The sequence below is a fragment of the Eumetopias jubatus genome, unplaced genomic scaffold (assembly GCF_037043125.1).
Source record: "Eumetopias jubatus isolate StellerSeaLion01/CBP00866 unplaced genomic scaffold, mEumJub1_p1.0 scaffold_12, whole genome shotgun sequence".
Lineage (NCBI taxonomy): Eukaryota > Metazoa > Chordata > Mammalia > Carnivora > Otariidae > Eumetopias > Eumetopias jubatus.
In genome coordinates this window covers 93,807,156-93,826,500 of record NW_028274818.1, presented here as the reverse complement: position 1 = coordinate 93,826,500, position 19,345 = coordinate 93,807,156, and the positions used below count along the sequence as shown (strand labels likewise).

At 55.4% G+C, this 19,345-nt stretch overlaps 1 protein-coding gene across 2 annotated transcripts; it reads right to left on the bottom strand.

Annotated features, from left to right (window-relative positions):
* Positions 1–800: 800 nt before the first annotated feature.
* Positions 801–18,373, bottom strand: SEZ6L2 (seizure related 6 homolog like 2). Of its 2 annotated transcripts, XM_028109920.2 has the most exons (18): positions 18,218–18,373; positions 17,184–17,315; positions 16,202–16,501; positions 15,691–15,830; positions 15,216–15,417; positions 10,951–11,136; positions 10,085–10,253; positions 9,295–9,458; positions 6,749–6,949; positions 6,190–6,328; positions 5,212–5,408; positions 4,879–5,073; positions 2,849–3,040; positions 2,574–2,765; positions 2,019–2,057; positions 1,707–1,824; positions 1,483–1,579; positions 801–1,013 (listed from the first exon to the last, which is right to left on the bottom strand). In XM_028109920.2, exons 1-18 carry the CDS (start codon positions 18,294–18,296, stop codon positions 984–986), a joined length of 2,772 nt encoding a protein of 923 aa, XP_027965721.1. In that variant the 5' UTR covers positions 18,297–18,373; the 3' UTR covers positions 801–983. The 2 variants fall into 2 exon arrangements, with proteins under 2 accessions (XP_027965721.1, XP_027965722.1); XM_028109921.2 differs by lacking the exon at positions 2,019–2,057.
* Positions 18,374–19,345: the final 972 nt, after the last annotated feature.

The window sequence follows — 19,345 nt, the reverse complement described above, 5'->3', positions numbered from 1 at the left end:
AGACATGTAACAGCAGATATACTTACAGCGCCAAAAAGATTGGGGGAAAAAATGGTACACTTGGATAGATACAAACATTCTCAAAAGGAGCGTGCATGTTAGGTGAACGGGTCATGGAACCGAGAGCTGTTTGCGTCCTGCCAAGCCGTGAGGGAGGGAGGCTCCTGCCACTCAGGGGAGGCAGCTGCTGTCAGCTGCTATCTTCAGGCTAAAAGAGCCTAGAAGCATCAAGCATGGGGGTAGAGACACCTGAGGCCCAGAGGGGGCTCCTCCTCCACACAGGCTGAGCCGAAAGCCGGGCGTTTTGTCCCCAGGCCAGCCCCCTTGACATTGCCCTGTTCCCCGTCTTGGAGCTCCATCGATTTCCCAAACTGTTCCCTTTCCCCCAGGCCTCTCTCCAGCCCACCCGTGACCCACCTTCCCACACCCCACCAGCCCAGTTACAAATGGTGGTTTTCTGTTTATTGCTCAAAACCAAAAATCCAGAAGCAAAGGTGGGGAGATGGTGGGCTGGGTGATGGCATGAAGCGGGTAGGGGGCCTTGTTCCTGCTTTCCCCCTCATCCCTCTTCTGACCCTCCGGAGCCCAGGGGTGAGGCCTGTGGCCAGAGCAACTGGGAAGAGCCTTCAGGGCCAAGGGAATAGCAGAACTCTCAGGCAGTCCTTGGGGGGGGGGCGGTGCCCTGGGCCGGAGGGGCCCCAGGAGTTGCAGAGGGGCTGAGTTCCCCTCCCAGGGTCCAAAAGCCAGAAGGGCGGGAGGGGAGGGGCAGGCCCCTTGTTTGGCAACTGAGAAGAGGAGGCTTGGGCGGCAGGATGCTGGTTTATTTACTGTAGGGTCCCGGGGCCGTCAAAGCCCCCTCGTGGGACCAGGAGACTATTTACACAGCAGGGAGGAAAGGAGCCAGAGATGAGGTCCTGTACTCCTCCCTGCCCAGAGTGGGGAGGGGAAGGGCGTCCTGGGTCCTGCAGCCTTAGTCTTGGGGTTCAGATGGAAACTTCATACTCCCGTGTATCCTGGAGACAGAGAGATGGGGTCAGTTGCTGGAGCGGGACGGGGATGGAGGAGGGAACAAAATGGGAGGAGGCATCCACCAGGGAGGGGAAGGACCTGGGTTTTTAAAATAACATGGATCCTGAGGTTTGGGAGCCATGGGGTGGGAATGGGGCTGAATCTGGCCTGGGGATATTTGGTTCATCTTACGGTATCTTAAAATCACACACAAATCTGAGTTTTTGGGTTGTCTTGAACAACTGGAAGACCTGGCAACTGGGCCTAAGTTTTCACTACAGACGAGATGGGGCACAAGTTGGCCCCTTAGCCACAGTCCCCACCATGCCTCCACTCCCGACAGGCACACCCGACCTGCTGTGTTGCAGCTGAGTTTGAAATCCCCAAGATGGGTATTACAAAGACTTTGAGAGAAAGATCTGGAGCCCTGGGGGAGCTGAGATGTGGCTCCCCAGGGGGAGGGGAAGAGCTCACCCCAGCTTCATACAGTGGGTTGCTGAAGTCTGACTCCACAGTGATGGGGCTGTAGGAATGGGAGCCCGAGAAGCCGAAGAGGGATTTTCCCTGTAGTCTGGGAGAGGGAGGAGATAGAGGGGCTTATCGAGAGGTGAGCCCCCAACCCCCCCCTCACCCAGGCATCTGTGCCAGGCAGGCAGGACGTCTGCCCTGGCGAGCAGCTCCCCGAGTAGGGTACTTACTTGGTGTAGTATATGTAAACGCCACTGCCGAGGACAATGACCAGGCCTAGGGGCAGCAGGATGGCCAAGGCGAGGTTCCCACCCTCCAGCTGCCGCGACGGGTCTGTGGTCTGGGTCACTGGGGAGAGGAGAGGCCAGTGAGCTGGGGCTGGGCCCAGCCCACTGGCCTCTCCCAGCCTCCTGCCCTGGGCCTCGAACCCTGGGCCTCAAACCCTGGGCCTCACCCCTCCGGGGCCTGGCCTCCTGCCCCCGGCCTCTGCCTTGCCCTCCCGACTCGGCCAGGCCTGGGTCTCCACCTGTGCCCTCACTGACCTTCCAGTTTTCGGTTGTCCAGGAGCTCCTCATAGGCCACTGCAGGGAGAGGAGGGGGAGGGGACGGGGTCTGAGCCAGGGAGGGAAGGAGGCTGGGTAGAGGCCGGGAGCCCAGTGGGGCTGGGCTGGACAGCCTGGTTCTCTCTGCCCTCTGCTCAACATAAACTTTAGCCTTCCTTTGGTGGGGGCCAGGGGAGGAGTAGTCAGGGCAGGGCCTTCTTCCTCCTTCTCCAGACCCCGAGAAGTTCAGGGTTCTTGGGCAGTCTGAACTAATCGGGTCTGTAGAATTTGTCAAAAATGGGGAACCTGAGACCTACCCAGAGGGCAAGAGACTTCCAAGCCAAGGCCCCCTCTGCTACATCCCTTAGGACAATTCCATGACCTTGAAATTCCCCAGGACCCCTGGGTGTACTTGTGAGGACCAGATCCCACAGGCGGTGAATGGGGAGCTCAGCAGGGTTACCGTTGCTCTCAAATTTGCTACTACCTGACTTTCCCAGTCCCGTCACTCCCCAGACCCTGCCGTGCCCCCTCCTGCCCTGTCTGCCCGGGCACCTTTGCAGAGTGGGGGCTGGCTGGTCCACTGGGAGGGGTGGCCGGGCACACAGGTGATGGTGACCTCGCCGATGAGCTCAAAGCCTTCGTAGCAGAAGAAGCGCAGAGACTCGCCGGCCTGGTAGTGATGCTTGTACAACGTCTGATAGCCGTTCTCTGGCACCCCTGGGTTCAGGCACGGCTCATACTTCACTGCAGGGCATACGTCAGTCACCTCCCGGCTCGCTGCTGAGCAGGCCACCCAGCCACCCTTCCCAGGGTGTCCCCAGGCTCACAGGCACACTTGGGGACCCGGTCGCTCCACTTGGGTGTGCCCGTGTCCCGGCTGTAGCAGGTGAGCACGGCCGCCCCCTCCAGGCTGTACCCCGGCAGACAGCGGTACTGGACGTGAGAGCCCACAGGGAAGCCAGCGTCTGAGGTGGTACGGTGCCCGTTGGTGATCTCACCAGGGTCGGCGCAAGTCATGACTGTTGGCGGGAGGGCAAGTTCAGGGGGAGCTCAGGCCTTAAAAGATCTCCCGGAAGCTGAGGGCCGGGAGCTGCCTGAGCCATGGGCCATTTTCGCCCTAAGCAAACCCCCATCTCCCACCATTTCCTCCAAATGAAGAGATCAGAAGTTGGAAAAATGGAAAATTTGGTGCACTTTAGATTTCAGGCTTCTTCCAGAAAAGAGCAGTGGGGACAAGCCAGGCCCCCATCTGAGGATGAAATGTGAAATATTTTGCCCCCGTACCAGAGCATGTGACTACATCCCAGCGCCGCCGGCCCCGCACGGTGGTCTTAGGCGGCACGGCAGCTGTGCTCTTTAGAGGGGCCCAGCCCTCCTGCTCCGCTCGTCCAGTCATCCCCAGCACCCTCCACTCACTCGCACAGCCTGCCCTGCGGGTGCTCGTTTACAACCTTGTGCAAATAACAATCAGAGCCATTTCTTGTATATGGACCTCTGCTAAATGCTTTACAAACAGTATCCTATACCCTGAGGATCCCGAGACGTCACCGTGACTCATCTAGCGGGGCTCAGGGTGGTCAAATAACTGGCCCATGGCCCCTCAGCCCCGTCAGAGGCCCAGAGCACTGGGCCGAGACTCAGAGACTTGGGTCTCAGCTCAGCTTCAGGCTCAATGTGCTGCCTTGGCCGGGCCCTATCCCCTCTGGGCCCTGCCTCCATCCCTTCCCCTGTCCTGTCTGGGTTTCAGACTGGACATCCTGTCAGTCCTTCTCGAGATGGGGAGCTGGGTCAACCAGAAAGTTTTCCTTGTGTCCAGCACAAATCTGCTTTCCTGAACTTGACCTCATCGGTCCCACCATTGCCCCCCAGGGCCAGGTGGAAGACCTACAATCCCATATCCTTGTGGCAGGCTTCCCCAAATTTGGAGAAAATGACAAGACGCCACCGCTTTCTGCTATTCTAAGAGATAAACACTCCTAGCTCCTTCAAATATCACCTCCTCTGTGAAATCTCCTGTCCTCTCCCCGGAACAATGAACCACCCCACTTCCCACAGCGCTTCTTTATTATTTATAGCAGCTACTAAACTGTTCATGCAGAGGTACTGTGTGAAAACTCTTCACAGCCCTTATTCCTGTTTCACCGGTGAGGCAGCCACGACTCAGAGATGTTAAGTACTTTGCACCGAATCACCCTGCAGTTACGGCTCTGTAATATCCTGAGCTGTTTAAACGTCCCCCTTCTGGACTGCGAGCTCCGCCAGGATCAGGAGGGACCCCAGCCCCTCTGCATAACCGCAACCCAGCATGGGGCTTCAATGACTGCATTAAAATAAACCAAGTTCTCTGACCAGCCTAGGCCCCAGCGAAGTGACTCCCCGTAACGTCAAGGGTGGGGGACTGAGACTGGAGCAGGGTCTAGAAGGGGAAGAGCTGAGTACAGAGTTGACGGGGGCGAGCCCGGGGAGAGGCGGGATTCTGACGCGACAGAGGCGGGGCCAGGAGGGGGTGGGGGCGGGACCACGAGAAGGTAAGGCGGGACCCAGAGGAAACCCGGTCAGAGCCCGGAACAGTGCACGGGAGAGGGGCGCAAACCGGAGATGAGAGTGGGGTCCAGAGGGGACAGTTTCGGGACACCGAGGATCAGAGGAGTGGAACCCAAAGGCTTAAGGGACGGGGCCTGAGTAAGATCCGGGCAGAATCCACAGCGAAGGGTTGAGAAACTCGGCCGGGACAGGGGCGGGGGCAAAAAGGGACAGAAGCTGGCCGCAAAGGGGTTGGGCGGGGCCCAAGCGGAGCGGCCAAACCCCGACGGGCAGGGGCGGGGCCATGAGAGACCTGGGCGGGGCCCGGGCTCACTCTTTTGGCAGGCGGGCGGCGCCGCGCTCCAGGACAGGTCCCACTGGCAGGTGAGGATGTCGGAGCCGAGCAGCTCGTAGCCAGGCTCGCACTGGTAAGTAAGCACCGTGCCCCGGATCAGGTCCCCGTGGGAGGCCGTCCTCCAGCCCCACTCCGGAGGTGGCAGCTCCGGGCACGTGTCGTTCCTCGGGACCTCTGCAGGGGGGTGACAGCGAGTTTGGAGGCTGTCCTGCGACCGACTCCGGGAGCCCTTCCAGCCTCGGGGGCCGCGCCCCTCCCGGGATCCCTGGCCTGCCGGACCCCTGCGCATTTCAGGACCCTAGACCTCGGTACCTTTGAAATGCAACACGAAACCCTGCCCCAGGCCCGGGTTTGGGGGCCCTGGCGGTGCCTGGAACTGTAGCGTGAGGTCAGGCCCAGAGGAGAGGAGGCGGCGGCGCGGTTGAGGTCCCCGCAGCTGGGCCAGGACTCGGGCGCTGGGACCGTCCCCGTCGAACAATGTCAGCATGTCCCCTTCACGCACATTCAGGCTGCAGGGAGTGGAACCAGATGTGCAGGCTGGGTTACGATTGGCCCCTCCTATGCGGTTCTGCCCAATCCCTAACCCAGTTCATTAGTAACCCTACCTACTTTCCAGCTCTGTCCACATTCCCCCATCCCAGGTCTGGCCGCCCTTTGAGCAATTATGGGCTTCTCTGTGCTAGCCCCTCAGGGTTCCACTCGTTCTGTGGCTCTTACCAGTTCCTGTTTCCTGATTCCCAGCCCAACTCCTTAGGAACTCCTCGAACTCTCTGGCCCCTCCTCCATCCCCAGGTGATGCACAGTCTCGCTCAAGTGCGGCCCAACTCCCTGCCCCTGCCAGGAGTATCCACTTTGGGGCCATGCCCACTTCTGGTTCCATCTGGTCACATGGCCATTTCATACTAAATCAGCTCACTGGCTTCTCCCCACACCCACCACCACCTCGCATGTTGGTGACTAGGCCGCAGTTTGGGCCTGGGTTCCTGGAAACCCCTCCAGGGGCAGCCTCAGAAATAGCCAAAGAGTGAGAGACACCAGGCCAGAGCCCTCTTTTCACACTATAGCCCCTGCAGAAGGCTGCATTACCCGTGTCCTTGTCCAGAGTCGCCTGGACAAATCCAAGGCGATTTGTACCTAGGTCTACCTGACAACCCACACCCCCATCCTGAACCCTTAGTCGCCTCTTTCATCTTGCGCAGCCAGCCAGGCTCACAGCGCAGGCTAGGGTGTTGTCATACCACACTTCACTGAGCCCACACCCATCACACCCCCAGCAGCACCTGAACGTACATCTCAACTTGGAGCAAGATGCGCTTCTCTTCCTGGACGTGCAGGCCCCACACACAGTCCTGGCCGGGGCTATAGCTCTGGGGCCAGTCGGGAGAGAGGACCACACCAGCCGCCTCTGACAGCTCCCCTCCACACATGGCTTGGGGACAAGGGGGGGCAGAATCGGAACTCAGTCTTCATTTCACCAAGGGCCTCACCACTCCCAGCTGGGTGCACCAGACCGCCTCACAGGCTCCCTGTTACCTGCTACCTGTGCCCAACCCCCGGCCCTGCTCTCACCTAACCCCACCCACTCTCCAGCCTATGCATTACCCCCATCACATGACTTAGCTCCAGCTGGAGCTCTTCAGGACATTTGGGTTGTGACCCCTAAATTCTGTAACAAACCCACCAATTTATTCAGCTAAGAAAACTATCTCTGAAAAGGACAAGGATTTACCCAAGGCCTGGGTTTACTGGGTTTGGATATGCAAGTCTCCTTCCTGAATGGCCTCCCTAAGATCCCCAGCTCAGGGTAGTCTGCAGACCGAAGGAGCTCCTACGGACGTGGAGGGCTCACCCTTGCAGGCTGGCTCTGTGTCGTTCCAGTGGGGTTCTGTGGGATCCACACATTCGATGGCATTTGGGGGGCCAGGGGGCTCCAGGGCATATCCTGGGAGGCACGAGAAGGTGGCCAGTGCCCCTGGGCGGTACTCAGGGTCCGTAGTGGTGACATTGCCGTGTGCCAGGAAGGGAGCGAAGCAGCGATCTTCTTCAAAGGCTAGAGAGGGGGTCAGTCCCAGAAAGTAAGCATGAGGATGGGCCTCAGGGGATCTCAGAGTTGGGGAGACTTGGGCTGAATTCAAGTGTGCTTTGGCCACTTGGTGGGCTGTTTAAAATGGAATGCCTTTGGGCTTAGCTTTCACTCTCCAGTCTCCCGAAAATCCTAACCTTCTCACTCACACATATATGTTACCTTCCTGGCCTCTAGAGGGAAACCCTTAGGCTAGTCAAATCCCAGCCCTCATTCTACGGATAAGGAAACTGAGGTCTACAGACAAAAAAATCGCTTGCCCAATGTCACACAGAATCAGGTCTCAAACCCAGATTGCTTGATTCCCTGCCAGAGCCACTTGGTTTTGGAAACTGCAGAGGAGGGAGGGGAAAGGGTGCCTTTGGAGAACTGGCTCATGCAGGTGTGTTCTCTCCTCAAAAATAACAGTAGAGGGGCACCTGAGTGCCTCAGTGGGTTAAGTGTCTGACCCTTGGTTTCAGCTCAGGTCATGACCTCGGGGTCGTGGGATCAAATGGAGTCAACATTGGGCTCTGCACTCATCGGAGAGTCTACTTGTGGATTCTTTCTCTCCCTCTGCCGCTCCCCCTGCTCATGCTCTCTGTCTCTCTCTCTCTCTCTCCCTAAAGTAAATAAATAAATCTTAGAAAGAGAGAGAGAGTGCAGGGGTTGGGAGGGGCAGAGGGAGAGGGAGAGAGAGAATCTTGAGCAGATGCCCTGCTGAGTGCAGAGCCCAACTTGGGTCCTGATCTCACGGCCCTGAGATTATGACCTGAGCTGAAACCAAGAGTCGGCCGCTTAATGACTGACCACCCAGGTGCCCCATAAATGATCTTAAAAAAAAAAAAAGAACAGATTCTCCCCACCCTTGATTATCCATGCTGTAGCTAGAATCCAAAAATGCAGTGAATGCAGAAGCTACTCAATTTTGACTTTGGACTAACTCAGCAAAAATGAACATTTGGAGATCATTTTAGTTTTTGCCCACGTGATCGTGTCTTAGCTGCAAAACGATCAGAGGAATCTGAAGCTCATGGAGCAGCAGTGGTCCACAACTAGGGAGGCAGACCTCAAACCTGGGAATTGTTTTCACATTTTCAAATCTAACAGGCAATTTATATTTTATTAACTAGATCTACTGTTCTAGTTCACTGTTACTTAAACCGGATGAGGTGTCATGTCCAAATCCTATGCATCCATCAGGGCCCAGTGCCAATTCCATTTCTCCCTTGATTCACACCAGAAACCAGCCCCTCCCCTCTCTGAGCATTTTACTTTCTTTGTCTCTCTCCTGCTACTGCTTGCACAAATCCTCTGCTCCAGGCACACTGAAATTCTCTATTTCCCATACAATACCAGGCCTTTCTCTACTGTTGCTCACACTGTTCCATTCATCTGAGATGCTCATCCCTAATCTCCCACTTTTAGAATTCTCTCTATCCTAGGAACACCTGGGTGGCTCAAGCAGTTAAGGGTCTGGCTCTTGATTTCGGCTCAGGTCATGGTCTCAGGGTTGTGAGACTGAGCCCCACATTGGGCTCCACACTGGGCATGGAGTCTGCTTGGGATTCTCTGCCTCTCCCCACCCCCCTCTCTCTCACTCTCTAAAAAATAAAATAAAATAAAATAATAAAATTCTCTCTATCCAGTAAGGCCCAGCTCAAATGCCTCTTCCTTCTCCCATGAGCACTGACTTCCTTGTTTCTACCTGTCCAGCATCTAGTCCCCCTTCTTCTGTTCATAGCACTCCTACTTTCATTTTGGGACACATGCCTCACCCATTTCCAGTCTATGAGGTCCAGTTAGGGCCAACTATGGATGGTCATATGATGTGGATCTGCCAATCATAACACCACCTGCCCTGAGCTTCAGTAATTGGCTCAGGTGTGGACACAATGACCTAAGCCAGAAAAATGAGAGCCCTTCCTGGCATTTTTGCTGAAGCTCTTAGCAAAGTGGTACCCTTTCTCTTTCTGATGGACTTACTATGTTGGTGGTACGTCAGTCTGGAACTGCTAGGTGCACCACAGACTGACAGCCTGACTGACGGTGAAGCCAACACAGAGGAAAGCACTGAGACATGAAGGTGCCTGGTGTCTTGGCTGTGCACCTGGATCCAGCCCTCTGTGAAACTTAAACGGGAAAACCCACCCCAGGAATTAGAAGGGGTCCACATGAGGGGATCCTTGTAGTTTTGGGGTGGGGAGGAAGTTAGTTTCCGGAGATCCAAACACAGAGATGAGCAGGGACAGGGTATGTGCTTGTGATCATACCTGGCCATCAGCAAGACGGGAAAGTGCAGGAGTTGGGGCCCCCCGGAGGAGGGCACTTACCTTCAAATCGGAGGCTTAGCAGCAGGGGATTGGCAGGTGTCTCTGAAAGCAGCTCCACATAGAGGGACTGGGCATCACTGATGAGACCCCGCTCTGGGACGTCATCCATGTCCGAGTCATAGATGACTGGGGAGAGGGGACTCCCGCCTGAGCGCACCATCAGCCTGGGATGAACAGAAGGGTGGCCAGGAGCTCAGTTTCCCCTCAGAAGCTGCCTCGCCTCTTGCTGGCTCTCCTAACTCACTTTCACAGCTATTATTTTCAAGCATTGACTATGTACCATGTACGCTAAGCCTTCACACATTTTATCTCATTTACTTTTCAGAAGAGCCCTCGAGTCAGTACGATTTATTATCCCTGATTTTATAGATGAGGAAACTGAGGCCCAGAAAGAGTCACCTGCCCAACATCACTAGTGGTAGCGCTGAGGTATCGGTTTGTTAGGCAAGAGATGGTACCGATGATGATGACGAAGACAAACACATTTACCAGGCTCACTGTGTGCCTGGCACCCTTCTAAGCACTTCACGTATCTTAACGCATTTGTCCTCATAGAAACCGTCAGAAGGAGGTCCTATGATCTCCGTTCTACTGAAGAGGAAACTGAAGCACACACAGGGTCAATGATTCGTCTAAGTTTGCACAGCTGTACCGCCTAAGAAAGGGGAAGGACTAATCTGTGTTTGACACACATTTTAACTGGGATCCACCCTGGATCTGTCTGACTCCCCACTGCAGCCTTCCTATTTCCCGGAGGTGGGGACCTCTGACCCAAGGCCCAGACCCTCACCGGTCATTGTCCTCATCCAGTGAGACCCTCTCGAAGTGCAGGTGAAGCCGGCGCCCCTCAGCTGCTTCGATGACCCAACGGCAGGTGAGGTTGGGCCCTGCCGCTCCCCCAGGCTCAGGGGACACAATGCGGCCCAGAGTAGCATTGTGGATGGTGCCACCACAGGATGCTGTGGGTAGAGGGGAGACATGTTAAGGTGACTTGTCCTCATGTCTTCAGAGCTGTTACATCCACACCTTTGGTTGAGACCTGGACTCAGAGTGGTCTCTGCCTTACGGGCTCAGCCCAGAGGATGGGACCTTTTCCAAGGCCATCACCCAGGAGGGAACCAGTCCTAGAATAGAAAAACCCCAGAATGGACACCCCCTAGGATGGAAATCCTGCTAATATGAACACTCCCTGGCATGGGGAGTTATGAGGGATCCCCAAAATTGAAGCCCTCAAATGGAAATCAAGATGGGGTCCCTGGGATGAAAGTTCCCCAGGACAGAGATCCTCTAAATACGGACCTCCAGAACGGTTTCCTGGAGGATGAGGAGTCTCTGAAAGAAGAGACCTCCAGAACGGTTTCCTGGAGGATGAGGAGTCTCTGAAAGAAGAGACCTCCAGAACGGTGACTCCCCAAATGGAAACACTTTAGGTAGGACATCCCCAGATAGAGACACCCGCGCCCGCCAAGGATGGAGATTCTCCAAGGGTAGAGACCTTCTGTGTAAAGAGCTCCAGATGGAGACACCAGGATAGGCCCTCTTCCAGGCAGAAACCCCTTCAAGATGGATGTTCCCCAAAGATAGGGACTGCCAAGATAGTACCCTCCCAGTGGGGCTTCCAGAACAGAAGCCCCACCTATCGTGCAGGAGACTCACCCATGCAGCTGGGGGGTTCACCGCTCCAGGCTGGCCGGGTGCCGTTGAGGCAGATAAGGGTCTCCTCACCCTGCAGCTGGTAGCCTGAATCACAGTGGAAGGTGGCAGTGCCCCCAGGGTGCAGGTCAGTCACACTCACATCCCCATGGGCTGGCCGGGGAGGGAAGCCGCAGCTCAGGAGGTAGGCTGGATCAGGCAGAGCAGGGAGAAGGAGGACTTTCTTTCCCATGCCAACCTCTCTCACCAACCCCCTAGCATTTCCTTCCCTCTTCCCAGGTCCCCTGGTGGCACAGACAGCTCCATACTGGAGTTCTCATATGGGCACTTGGTCTCACGAAGAGGCAATCTCAACATTCCTTCTCTCCCCTAGTCTTTGTAATCCACCCACTTTGGCCTCCATTTTATAGATGAAGTATCTGAGACCCAAAGAAATTCTGGCTTTTAGCACTCACTTGCTGTGGTGACCTCACGCAAATCAGTTGACCACTGTGAACCCATCCAGCTCTAATAATAACATATAGTATTTGCAGAGCTTGTCCAGCTTCTAAAATGAGTTCATGCAGTGCTTTTGAGGTAGCCAGAGTAAGGCTGTGATCCATTTTCCAGATGTAGCAATTGGTTATTAAGTGCCTCATAGTATTTTCTCCCCTCTGCACACACGCTCTTTCACTGAGGTGCATGGTGGGAATAGACCCTCAGCTTTCATCCAGAGGAGCCACATGAAACTCCTTTAGGAGCTTTGACTATCTTGTCATTGCAGACCTTAATACTCAGTGCCCCCTCAATGAATCCCCCCTCAATGAAGCCGAAGTGCTAGGAAGGGCTTTGCTTTCCTTAAGGAACTGGTTTCTCTTCTCTCTTGCAGTGAGAACTGAGTGATCTCTCTTTTTGTGCTGGCTGCTAAGAAGCTCAGAACCAGATTAAGGCTTGTCCCTAGCAACGATGGCTTGTCCATCCACATTCTATTTTTTTCATCTTTATAAGCACTTCCTGGTACCCATTTTCTTATTTCATTTAATTTTGCTGCACTCTTTTTTGCAAGCCTCCTGAAACTCTTGTGGAATCACAAGAGATAAAACAAATAAATAGATAGTGACTCGGGGGGAGCACCTGGCTGGCTTAGTCGGAAGAACGTGGAACTCTTGATCTTGGGGTCACGTGTTCGAGCCCCACGTTGGGTGTAGAGATTACTTAAATAAGTAAACTTTTAAAAAAAGGAAGGAAGGAAGAAAGGGAGGGAGGGAGGGAGGAAGGAAGGAAAGAAGGAAGGAAGTGACTTGGCAGTAGACAATGGACCCTAAATTTGGTCCTGACACAGTTCTGTGTGTCTGTTTCTGGGTAGCCATGCTTGGGAGGTTCCAGCTTGTGTGGGCCTTTGTTTTTGCTGACTCTCCAGCCCTGAGTGTTTCTGTCAGAGACCTGGTCTCCCTACTTCAAAATTCAACAAGCATTTCCTTGGCTGGGTGCTAGTGCAGAGAGGTGAAAAAGACCCAGGCCTTGTCCTCTGAGAGTCCACAGTCTACTGAGATAGACCCCAAAAGCTTCTAGAACACAGTGGTTTAAATGAATATTAGCCTCTTGATGGCTCTCCACGACCAACAGAATGAACCCCAAATGCTTTGGATTGACATTCAAGCCCCTTCCACCACTGCGTCCAGCCCAACACCTCCAGCTTCAGTTCTTAGCACCCACAACCCATATAGCCTACACAGTGTAGTTTTGTGACATCATTTCCCCTACCTGCAAGGCCCTTTTCCCACTCTTTCTCATCTTTCAAGGAGTAACTTAAGTACTACCTCTTCCAGGAAGTCTTCCTGACCCCTCCCCTCTCCCATAGAGTTAGTCTCTTTCTTGCCTCCACACCTGTGCATGCATAATTTTATCATCACATGAACTGCTGCCTATTGTATGGTGAGACTGAACCAGGCCTTATTTATTTTGTCTCCCAAAAGCCTAGCCTAACCGATCCATCGATGCAGCCCAGAGGTGGTATGCAACCATACAAACTGGATTGGGAGACGGGTACACCCGACTTCCAGTTCTAGCTCCACGACTTATTCGCTGTGTCACCTTGAGCGGGTGATGCCACCTCGGGGCAGGGGGGGTGGCTGTCACCTGTAAATAGCAGTAATAAGTCCCATCATTGACAACCGGCCTTCCAGTTAAAGGAAAGAGACACGCAAAGCACCTCACACATAGAAAGTGCTCAGAAAATCTTAAGCAGTTGTCCCTCAGTCTCGATTGACGAACGACTGGGAGTCGGGGCTGAGGATGTGCCTCCCTACTCTGCGGTGTGCTTGCGGGTGTCTGAGCGATCCCTATAAGCCTTTGTTCCTCTCAGGGTGGAGTGGCCAGTGGCCACCCTCGGGGGGCTGCGAGAAGTGCACGAAACAACAGTTGGCGCCAGGGTTTTGTAAACGGGAATGTTTGCTGGGCTTGGGGCGAGCAGTGACGGAGCCTTTGGCCTTTCAGAGAAGCTAATGAGGCCACTCTGGACCAGAGGCCCCAGCTAGTGCTGACTGGGGAGGGCTTAAACAGGGCCTCGGTCCCAGAGGTGCCTGGAGAAGCCGCAAGGCAGGGAAGACTGAGGCAGGTAATGAAGGCCAATTTATGCAATAGCCCTGCTTCCCCAAATGTTCCACTTTGTCTAAAGAGTCCTATTTTCAGTGCCCTAGGGAAGTGGCTGCGTAAGGGAGCCAGCAGTGAGCCATTTTGTACCATTGGAAGTCCAGCCCTTGGCCCTAAGCCCTCAGGCATGCCCTTGCTCCCTGCTGACCTGACCGCCAATTACGTGGCCCCCAACTCACTGGCCCCTCCGTGAATAGGTCTCTCCAGCTTGCACATATGAGTCCCTGGGGCCCAAACAGAGGCCTCAGGAGAAACTGGAGAGGGTGTGAGGCAGGGAGACGGGTTGTATGTGTCCTGGATAAGGCCCACAAGGGATCTGGGGTCAGCAGAGCACACAAGGGGCAGGCAAGGCCATGAGGTGATGTGAAGGGGACATTGGCCCAAAACACAGTTCCCTCTCTGTTTCTGAGCAGCACAGGAAGGGACTTTGGAGATGGCAGCAATGTCTGGAAAGGGACAGTGGGCCGGGCCCCTGGCCTCACACACACACATATGCTAGAACATATGCTTGCACTGTGGGAAGGTTCCCGTACACACAGGTGAGTACGGATGTACACCTGTGTGTAGGTTTTCTGTGGGTGGTGCTCATGAATGCAGTCATGCATGGATACAATCCCCTCCCACACCCCCTGAAGTCAGCAGGATCTTTCTAGGTCACAAATCTGAGGCTGTCACTATCTTGCTTAAAACATTTCAAAATGTCTCCATGTCCCTTGCAGGATAAAGTAGTCTGTACTCCTTACCGAAGCTGATGAGGCCCTTCGTGATCTGAATCCAACCTGCCTCCTGGTCTGCTCTCTTGTAGCCTGCTTCTCTCCCACCACTTTCTGGGCTTTTTTGTAGCAGTGACTGACATTTCTGCGCTCTCACTGTGTACTAGACACTATTTTAAGCCCTTGATATGTATTATTAGTTAATTTGGTCTTCCTGATAACACCATGAGCCAAGTATTATGATCCCCATTTTTCAGATGAGACAGTGAGGCACAGAAAGGTTAAGTAACTCACCCCAGGTCACATGGCTAGGACAATTCTAACTTCCATGCTGAATTACTTCAACTCCTCAAGGGGGTCATGCTTTTTCATCCATCTGGACACCTGCCTTTCTCTTTCTCCCCTTCCCACCTTTCCCTAGTAGCTTGTCTTTTGGGTCCCAGCTTCGTTACCTCCTCCAAGAAGGTGTCCCTATATTCCTTAGGAGAAATTTAGGTCCCTTTGAAATTTGTTCCCTCTGCCTGTGTTTCCTTCCTCATAGGGATATAGGCCCTTATCTCATTGAATTATAATCATCCTGATGACTTGTCCATCTCTTTACCTAGATTCTGAGTTCCTTGAAGATTTATATCTGGCTTGTTCATTCCTCTCCCCACGGACAACACAGGGCCGGTATGAAATGGGTGCTCAATAAACATTTGTTGAGTGAATGGATGAACTGCCACTTGGATGGGAGCACACCCAGACACAGGTCTGTGAGTGTGTGAAATATGTGTGTATAGATCTCCTCTGAGGGCTCTGCCCCCCAGGGTCCTAGTCTGGAGGAAAAGGCCCTGATATCTCCTTGTGCTTAGAAGCCCCGCAGAGATGTCTCTTGTGCCCAGTGTGGGCCCTGCCCTTCCACCAGCACCCCAGCATCCTCACCCTGATAGTGGATCCGGAAGCCACCGCCCCTGGGGACCCGTGGGCTCTGGAAGTGCAGGAGCAGCCGGTTGGTTGGACTCCGAAGGACCTGTCCTTCTCCCAGCATGGAGGAGTTAGCAAGGAGTCGGGGGGCCAGGCCTGGGGACCCCCCACCAGCCAGCACCAGGAGTTCTTCTTCCCGAGATAGGTTCAGCGTCTGCACCTAAAGAAGCCAGACCCAGACCCCCGCCCCCCAGGACAAGTAAGTCAGGGTGGGTGACCCCTAAGTCCCCCACCGTCTGTTTTCCTTTCCCCTGAATGTGGCAGCCCAGATACCACCGTGACACTGGCCAGATTATAGACCTCCAGGAGAGTCTTTGAGATCCTCAGAAAACAGGCCCATTTGAGTCGGAAAAGTTTCTCTGGTTCCCAGGCCAAACCTGTGCACACACCTGGGCCCAGAGGAAAGGGCTTGGGGGCTTCAAAGTCCGGTTACCTGGATCTCGATGCCGTAGCCGGGGTAGACGTGGATGCTGTATGTGCAGTCCAGGAGCCCCGCGGTGCGGCTGGCGGCACTCCCCAAATCTGGAGACTCCACGTGCCCTTCGCCCTCCGAGATGTTGTTATTACACAGAACTAAAGAGATACAAGTGGCTGGAGTTGAGTGAATCCCTGTGTTCTTGCCCTCCCAGCCAAGCAACTCCAGGAGCCCTCACCTGTCTTGTCCCCAGCACCCCTCGCCATCTTTATCCGCTGCTCCCTCTCCCACCCGTGCCCACAACTCCCTTCCCCAGCTGTAATAGAGAGAAAACACACAGCACGGTGCTGGTACACAGCAAGGAGAAACACATGCCAGCCTTTATTATTATTGAGCAGAGGCCCCTCTCCCATCGGGACCCAGACTCCTTCTTCCGCACGTTTCCAGCAGCCTCTCCCACTGCATGCCACCCTGCTCTCCCACATTCATGCTCCTGCACACTGTCCCCATCCCCTTTCAAACGCCTCACCTGGGCTGGTCACCGTGGTGGTAACAGTTGTCGTGGTGATGATCGTGGTCGTGGTCTCCTCCTCTCCTCCCTCAGGCCCGAGGGGCGGGCCTGGGGAGGCGGGGCCAGGAAGGGGCGGGGCCGTAGTTTCCGGGGGCGGGGTCAGCAGCTCTGGTGCGGTGGGGCCGGCCCCCCTGCCCCCTTTAGGGGTTACAGCTGTTGTCAGAGGCCCTGTCCCTGGCTCAGTGGCCCGTGGCAGGGAGGGCGCTGCAAGAGTCTGGCCGGCTGGAGGGGTGGCTAGTGTGGGGTCTGGATCAGATCCTGGGACAGTGCAAGGGAAGTCAGGGCGCAGAAGGAGCAAATTGTTGGGCCATGGGTGGGGGAGCAAGGCTGAGGGAAACTGGGGGTTCCCCCACTGAACCCAAAAGACCTCCCCCACAAGGTGCAGGCCCCCCACCTCTCCCTTCCGCACCCGAACTCTTCACCCCTTCCCAAGGCTTCCACAGCCTGACCTCCCCACCCCTCCCTCTCCACCTCTCTACCCAGGCCCTTCCGCTTGGCTCTCTCTGGGCAGTCTCCTTGAGCCTCTCCATGCTTCCCCGTTCAGACCTGGCTCCCTTTCCTGTGCACCACTTTTCCCCTCCCTCTTTCTCTCTTTTGCTCTCTCTGGAACTCTTCTCTGTTTAGTCTTCTTGTGGCTCTCTGATTTTATGATTCTAAATCTGCTACTCTCTGCATTTCTCTCTCTTTCTGTGTCTCTCTCCGCCTATTCCTCAGACTCTGGTTCTCTGAGTTTCCATCTATCTTTCTCTCTGACGGTCTGTTTTTCTGTCTGGCTCTGGCTCTTGATCATTTGGTCTCAATTGCCCTGGTTCTCTGTCTATGCCGTTTTGACTCTCTCTAACCATCTCTCTCGGAATGTCCCTGGCTTGGGTCCCCATCTCCCCGAGTTAATGTCCCTCCCTCTTTCTCTATGTCACTCCTACCACTCTGGGGGCCTCACCCGGCAGGTAGCCCATCTCTGGACCCCTCCTCAGCAGGGCCCCATGGAGAAGCTCAGCCAAAGCCTCAGAGGCTGCTGTGGGGGCCTCACTTCCAGGCTCTGGCAGTGCCTCTTCTTCCTTCAGGGGCAGACCTAGGAGATGAAGTTGTGTGAGCCCTTCCACTGCCCCACACTCCTTCCTTCTCCAGAAAGATCTTTTCCAGAACTCTTCCTCCCTCCTCAGTCAGCTAGGCCTGCGGGAGCTCAGAGGGTCCCAGACTGGGCTGAGAGCCAAGACTGGAGGAGGGGCTTCCAGCTGCCCCTCACACTCCTACACCTTCCTCTCCACCCCACCCCACCCCCAGGCTGTGTGGGCCTTCGGTGAGCCTCTTGGCTCTTATGAACCCTGGACAGCACCAGCAGAGGGGAGAGGGGCCACGGAACTACCTTCCTTTTCCCCTCGATGGTGCTCTTCCCCCAACCCTGGAGCTCTGCGGAGGGTCTGGCAGCACCTCCCAGCCCTCGCTTCCGCAATGCCCAGCTTTCTCTCCGGGTTTCTATCTCTGCAGTGTGGCTCTCTCTCTCTTTCTCTCTCTCTCTCATTCTCTGCAGTCTCTGCCCGCTTCCCTGGAGTCTGGCAAGGGGTCAGAATAGAGGACTGAATATGTGGGCTCTGAGCACTGCCTCTGTTCATCTCTCTTTGTCCATACATCCAAGAACATTTGCATGTGCAATGCCTGGCATCTCTCCCACCCAGGTACCCTGCTTGCTTCTGCCGCCTCCGCAGACATCTCCCCAACTTCCCCAGCCCTTCTTCCTGGATTTAACCCCTGAGACGCTGGTAAAAGCTCCCCTCATTCATTTCCCCACCTTCTCAGTATTGGGGTTTAGGGCTCCAGGTACAAGCCAGAAAGCCGCGGCTTGCCGCTTCCCTGTCAGCTGTACCCCTCCCCTCCCCCAGAAGCTCGGAAAGCCCAGGATGTTCAGAGAAAGGATGGTAGAGGACCCAGCTGGGGACCTTCCCGGGGCCTACCCCCACGCTCCCATGTCCTTACCCTGAATCCAGGGACAGCTCAGCAGAATTAGGAACAGCAGCTGGGGAGGCGGCGGGTGCTGGGCCCTGGGAGTCCCCATGGCGACTCACACCGATTTCTCTCCTCTGCGCCTCTTCTAAATAATCTAGCTGTCACCTTTCCTCTGTCTCCTCTTATTTTTCCCTTTAATTTTCTCCCCCCCCACCCCCCGCTAGCAGTTAGCAAGGAAGACAATTTCTCTGCCCCTTGGGATGGAGGGGCAGAATTGAGCTGGGGGTCGCCTGGATCCCGCCCCTCCTTGCCCAATCTCCTCTGTCCTCTGCTATCAGGTCTTTGGGAGAGGGGGCGCGGCTCCGGCTGCAGGGGGTGGGACCGAGAAGGCCGAAGGGGCTGGGTCGCCTGGGTTACCCTCTCGCTCGGGCGCCTGGGTCCACCGAGCTAGCTGGATCCCAAGCTGGGGGACTGGGGAGAGGCAAGATAGCTTCTGGGGGTCTGGGGTGGGGTCGAGGATCGGGAGGGTCCCTACTGTGCTCTAGCGGGGCTTGGTGGGGAGGGGAGGGGGTTGCGGAACCTGGAGAGCCGAAGCTCGGGCACTAGAGCTGCGGGAGGGAGAAGCTGAGAAAGGTGTCGAGCCCACGTCAGATCCTGGGGACGGGCGAAGGGAGGGGCCTGGGATTTATTTGGGGGCGCCGGGGGAGGGGAGGAAGAAGGAGGAAGTGCAGATGGAGGAAGGAGGGACCACATGAGCCAGACCGTAATCCTCCCTCCCGCGGCCCCTAGGGGAGGCAAAGGAAACTCTGGTCCTAGCTGTAATTACAACCCCTTCCCCCAGCCTTTCCAGCACATCTGGAATCTGAATCTCCTCTTCCCAGGGTGCCGAGGGGCGGCACAGCTGGGTTCACGCTTGCTCAGCTCCCCAATATGCCCCCTGCCCACATCCAGACACATCCAGACATCCCCCCTCCCCACGGGACTTCCCTTTCCCTTTTACAGCTCCTGTGAAATGGGCTTTCCCCTCCTCCAGGAGAATGGCAAATTTCCACGTTTATGAGAAGTCGAAGGGGCGACAGGCCAAGATCTGGGGAGGAGAGACCCCTTCTCTTACATACATTACCCCGGCCAGCTGCCAGGCAGCTTCAACTTTGATTT

What these genes read in the sequence shown, in the direction of transcription:
- SEZ6L2 (XM_028109920.2), bottom strand. Translation starts at nt 18,296, where the DNA reads ATGGGGACTCCCAGGGCCCAGCACCCGCCGCCTCCCCAGCTGCTGTTC. An exon ending in GAGCTGTCCCTGGATTCAGG is followed by an intron (nt 17,316 to 18,217) that starts GTAAGGACATGG and finishes TTCATCTCCTAG; the next exon opens with GTCTGCCCCTGAAGGAAGAA. An exon ending in CCGGGTCCCCAAGTGTGCCT is followed by an intron (nt 2,766 to 2,848) that starts GTGAGCCTGGGG and finishes TATGCCCTGCAG; the next exon opens with TGAAGTATGAGCCGTGCCTG.